Source organism: Gracilinanus agilis, chromosome 1 (genome assembly GCF_016433145.1).
Source record: "Gracilinanus agilis isolate LMUSP501 chromosome 1, AgileGrace, whole genome shotgun sequence".
In the NCBI taxonomy this organism is placed as follows: domain Eukaryota; kingdom Metazoa; phylum Chordata; class Mammalia; order Didelphimorphia; family Didelphidae; genus Gracilinanus; species Gracilinanus agilis.
Window position 1 is genome coordinate 81,465,252 of NC_058130.1, and position 6,000 is coordinate 81,471,251.

General features: G+C 38.0%; 1 protein-coding gene across 1 annotated transcript in view; it reads left to right on the top strand.

Moving 5' to 3' along the window:
* The window catches only part of TNS3 (tensin 3), a 199,947-nt gene extending 196,408 nt beyond the window's left edge, over nt 1–3,539 (top strand). Inside the window, exon 26 of the mRNA XM_044676470.1 lies at nt 267–3,539. Coding sequence (XP_044532405.1) covers nt 267–411 — 145 coding nt within the window. The 3' untranslated portion in view covers nt 412–3,539. The remainder of the gene's footprint in view (nt 1–266) is intronic.
* The last annotated feature ends 2,461 nt before the right edge of the window (nt 3,540–6,000 follow it).

Here is a 6,000-nt window from a genome sequence, read left to right on the forward strand (position 1 = left end):
ACAGGTGCATTTATCTTTCCTATTAATTGCTATTAAAATTTTTAAAAATTAATTTCCAGGGGGCTAAGTAATATTTTTTTTCTGGAAAGGGGGCAGTAGGCCAAAAAAGTTTGGGAACCACTGGGCTATCAGGAGAAAATACTTTTCAGCTGTGACATGATCGAAATAAATAAAAGGGGGAGTGAAAGCACGTGCATGTTTGTCTACGTGACTGTCTGGTTCTGTGTAGGTGTTGCCTTTTTTAATTTTTTAATTGCCTTTTCCAGAGTATTTGGATTTGTTGCAAGAAAACAAGGGAGTGCTACGGACAACATATGCCACCTGTTTGCTGAACACGATCCTGAGCAGCCCGCCAGTGCCATTGTGAACTTTGTATCAAAGGTCATGATTGGTTCTCCCAAAAAGATCTGAAGTCTCCCTCCACAGACAAGACTCCCGCTGCAGCTCAGTGGACAAGACCCCTTTACTCTTTGATGCCAACAGGGAGAGATGGTGTCCTTTTGAACAATTCCTCCAAACATCCTGATCCCAAGAAGAAAAAAAAGAGTACCTTTTCTAGGTTTTTTTCTTCTTTGCTTCCCCCCCCCTCCCCCCTTTTCTTATTTTAAAAGAAAAACTTCAAAATCCTTGGCCCTTTCTGAAGAGGACGTTTTTGCATCTTGAAACATTCTCAGAGCCAAGTGCCAAGTTGTGTCAAAAAAAAAAAAAAAAAAGCATTTTCTAGAACCTCTTCACCTCTCCAGAGTCCTCTTTTGGGAGAACTTTTGAAAGAAAAAAGTTCATGTACCTTTCTTTCCTCAGCATCTCTTGGGGGAACAATGGAATGATTGCCGGGTTATCTACTATGTCACATGAATTTTATGAAATTCTTTATGGACTAGAGCTACACGCGTGGCCTGCTGGAGACTCTGGTCCTGTCTGTATCCACGGTAGCCACGACCCTCGCAAACTGATGCTCTTTCAAAGGATGATGGGCCTCATCTACAATCATTTGCTATTCCCTTCATCTTTCCATAACCAAGACTAGAATTGAACCGAGAGGGGGAAGTATGTCTGATGAAGGTTAGTGTAGGTTGATTTTTTTTTCAGGGACCACGAAGACAGATAAAAATGCAGGGTTTACTGAGATTTTAAGGTCTAAATTTGGGAATGATTGAGGTCATTGTGCTTTATGAAAAGTTGGAGATGCTGTTTTAAAAATTATATGGTGAAGGCTTGATGTGTTCTGTTTAATGAAAAAAATATATTTTGTATGAAAAGTCAAGCAAGTAAGGAACCATTTTAATAATAGCAGGATAAAAATGAGGGAAAAGCAAAAAATGATTTTATATAATTTATATTTTTCCTATGCCAGATTATTTATAGTAGAAATTTGATATCGCTATATTGTATTAATACTCTTTACTAGACACCTTGTTGAGTTTTGCATTTTTCGTGTTACTTTATCTAAGTGTATCTACTGCATGTGCCTTGCCTAGAAAATGTGTCAATATTTTCTAATGGTGTAGTTATAACACATCTTGTATTTTGGAAATACTGTTTTAACAGAAAGTCTTTTTGCATATTTGAATTTGTTTTTTCAACATTTTGTTCATGAAGTTCACTTTTTTTGTGTGGTTTTTATGCCTAAATTCTTGATTGTGGACAGAATCACCTAATGCATCCAGAAGGGAAAAAGATAATTATTTTGTTTAATTCTTGCCTTGGCACATGCTTGTTACGTTGGATGTCATTTGTAAGGATAGAAACAAGATGATATCATAAAGGCTCTTTATAAGCTCTCCTACAGATCTTATCACACTGCTGAGTGGTTTGCTTTGTATTAAAGTGTGGCATCTGAGAATGAAGGTAAGAAAAGGGATGATAAATATGTACACTTTTTAAATTCTCCTATTAGCTGCTGTATTATATGGGTACTTGTGTCTATTTCTATATCTGAATGGCTTTCCCAGCCAGTCTGCCATTGGTCAAGTTCTGCTGGGACCAGTGAAAGAAGGTGGACGGATGGTGGATGCAACCCTAACTTCCTTCTCTGTAGTGCATGAGGTGCCGAGTAAATGCTCAGAGAACCCCTCAAAGCGTCCCCCCCCGAATGTTTTCCTTGATGATAATATCCTTCTATCCTTCCCCAAATCAGATATCAGTGCTTATTATATACAGGAATTATAGTGACCAAGTTAGGCTTTGAAAATTTACTCTTTTAAAAAAGAGATGGTTGTAATGCATGGGTCAGGGCAGCAAAAGGCAGGGAAGAAGAAGACAGCTCGAAGGCAGCTGGAAATGCTTTGTATATAAATCTAACAGGTAGAGAATTCTGACTCCATCCCCAGGACCAAGGGCGGGCGCTCAGGACCGTGCCAAATGCTTTATGATTCTGTTACACGCTTAATCTCATCCTGTAGTATTTGCATCGCCATTCACGATTCTGCTCCAGCACCTGAGAGGATTCCACGGACCTCGGGCAGAATTTTTTGTCTCTAAGCCACTTCCAAAGAGCATCCTGGCTGCTTGTCATGAGAAGTCTGAGAAAGTGAAAGGGTGGCGAGGGCTTCCAGTGACCGAATCTGCCAGGAGTGTTGTTCCTCTCCTGGAAAGGCACACAGAAGAAGAAAAATAAACATATACACAAAAAGGGCTCGGTTCATCACGTTCCCGTAATTACGGGAATGCCGTGGAATTTGGGGCCGTCCTTTCCTGCCAATGTATGGTGACTTGGAATTTTCAAGATACTGTCACAGCATTTGATGCTCACAGGTATTCAGGAAGCATTGCCAGAGCCTGAAGGTTGCCATTCAAAAACAAAAAACAAAAACAGAAAAAAAACCCAGCTCATTTACTGGCATGCTTGCTTTTTCATTTTTATTTTATTTTTTGCTTTTTACACTTTGCTCTGTGTCAGAAAGAGCGTCAGAGAAATTCAATGGGAGCCGGACTCTTCTTGGCAAGGAAAATTTTTAAGGTTCCAGGGAGAGTTCACACAGTGTGTTTCTCTTAAGATATGTTACCACGTGTATTAGAAATATATGAAATCATTTTAAATACTCAAAAGCAAAAAAAGGTAAGATGTATTCAGTAGTTTAGAGTGTAGGCAGTCCCGCGGCATTCCTTTTTGTGACAAATGTACACCATTCACACAACGTGCTTTCCCCCAGGGTGTTTTTAAGATGTGTCTATGCAGGACTCAAAAAAGAAAGGCCGGTGAACTCACATTAGCTTTTTGCCACGTGTATTTGGTAGCCAGTCGCCTATTAAACCGCTTCTTAAATTGTATCCCTATAATCCTTCAGTGTTATAATATGGACATGCTAAAAAGCCATGCTTAATGAAATGGTGCCAGTGTATCCTTAGTATCATTGACATGTTAACATTTCCTTCTCTGCCTTATCTATTAGTGGATATTTTACCTTTGCTCCATACTGTAAAAAATATATTCAGTATGTAAATGAATGTCCTATAAATTCTTTGTATAGTCGATTTCTCTGCTTTTTAAATATCACCTTTATTCAGAGTATAATAAAATTATGAATTTGTTAAGCCTCTGTCATTAGAATTAAAGTAGTCTATTCTGGGGGTGGGGTAACTAAGACTCTATTTCCTGAGTTTAAACCTGGTCTCAAGACACTTAGGAGCTGTGGGATTGGGCAACTCACTTAATCCTGCTCACCTCAGTTTCCTCATCTGGAAAATGGACTGGAGAAGGAAATGGTCCACCACTGCAGTATCTTTGCCAAGAAAACCCCAAATGGAGATACAATTTAGACAGGAACTGAAAATGATTGAAGGACAGCAACCAAAGCCTATTTTGAGAATGAATTTGGGGATCGATAGTGTTAGGGGGTGATACCCGTTAAAATACCCAAAAGGAATTTATTTTGAATGAAGAAAGAATGGAGATGGGAGGTGCACATATCTAGAAGCAAGATCATCAAAATGTGGCTTTGAGATTGAAATGTGGCACTCTCCTTCTCAAATCTCTATATCAAAGATTTAATCTCAAAAATTAAAGGAGGGCAGAAGGAGAGTGGGGGGGAGGGGAAATGAAGTAAATTAACATACTTTCTTAACTTCCATTTGCTCTTTCATCCTCCAGAATGTTATACACAAGCCTTGTTTTTGTTATGGTCAAGATATGAAAAGAGGGAATACTTATGGTCAAAAGGAACAACTTCCCTTCTCTTTTTCTCTTCTTTCATATCACAGTTAGGTAATAAAAGTAGCCTCTTTTCCCACCAGAAGTTAAACCATATCAGCCCTAGGATAACTCTCTTCTGTGCTAAAGTTAAATGAAGCTGACCTGGGTATCACAGTTCTGATTTAATTGAGGCATAACTGAGTATCACTGACAGCCTCTAGGAAGCATTACAACATTGGAAAAACCACTGAATTTTAAGGACAATCTGTGTTTGAATCCTAGCTTTGCTTCTAATACTATCTACTTATGAAGTATGTTGACTCTGGGCTTCAATTTCTTCATTAGTAAAATGATGAAGAAAATAATCTCTAAATTTCCTTTCAACTCCAAGTCCTATTCTTTCTTTTTTTTTTTTTGACTTTGCTGAAGTATTTTTTTAATTTATTTTTAATTTAATTTTTTTTTTTTTACTTTGCTGAAGTATTTTTTATTTTTATTTTTTTAGTCCTATTATTTCTTACAAAATTTAAGGGGAGCAATACGGGTGGAAGGTGGCATTTACAATTTTTCAGTATTATCATCTCATGAGGGAATGTAAATTTTAGCTCTCATGGATCATTTATGGGGAGACAAGACACCTCCCCTCCCCAAATGGCTTGTGAGGAGCCCTGAACTCTCACTAGTTATGAAAAAACGGACATTTTTCACCTCAAGCTTATTTTTCACCTCACCTTATTTTGAGAGTAAACTTGGTATTTCTTTATTTTGAAAGCCACAAATTAAAGTTGCAAAAGTAAAATTATATATCAAATTCATATTAAAATTTCCTTTTTCAAGACATTATCTTTTTTTTAACTTCAAGGATCACCACAGAGAAATCTTGTTGCCTTTAACTTCATGGTTAAGTCCTTGGTTGTTGTCCTTTGTACTTGAAGAGGACCAAAAAGACATCACTGGTGATGCATTTTGACTCATACATGAATTATATTTAAGTGAGGCAGAGTTGCACAAAGTCCCAGCTTCACTCTCTTTCCAGGGTCATCCAAGCCCACTGGCGAGGCAAAGGTCAAGATTACTAGTGATGGCTCAGCATACAGTGGATGATCTCGGCTTTTTCCTGTGTCTAACCAAGCTCTAAGGACTCCACAGTGCACTCTTTTATTGCCTTCATAACCACTGGAACAAATTCCCCTTCCACCAGGGGACATCTGGGGTGGACACCTCATCCCCAATTCACATACAGTTTTGGTACCTGTTGGTTACCCTGAACCTGATTTGACCTGCCTGCCTACATGGTTTACTGGGATGTGGCATAGCAGATAAACTGCGGGGCCTAGAATCAGAAAGACTTAAGTCTTCCAACCTTAGACACTAGCTGTGTGACCCTGGCCAACTCACTTCATCTGGTTAAGTCCTAGAGAGTTGTCTGAGGTACAAAAAGGTTAAATATGTCTCCAGGGTCAAACAGCTAGTAAGTGTCAGAGATAGGATCTGAACCCAGGCTATAAGATCAAAGCTGTACACCCAAAAGAGTCTTTAAAGACCATCTTGTCCATTCTAATACTTCATATCCAATTGAAATTCTAACACAACTTAATAAATGAACACATGTTAAATTCAATTCATCAAATACTTCTTAAAATATGAGGGATAGAAATGTTCTTTGTCTTTTATTCAGTTAGTCAAAAATGTATTTATTACGTGATAATGAATGGGGAAGGGACAAATGGTATGAAAGGAAGAAGCAGATTGGCATTAATGTTGTGGGTTAATTAAAATTAATATTTCTAATAGTCACTTTTATGAACTTTATAACTCCCTCTTTTTATTTGACACATAAAGAAGTCTCTTGAAACTCAGGCACTTGA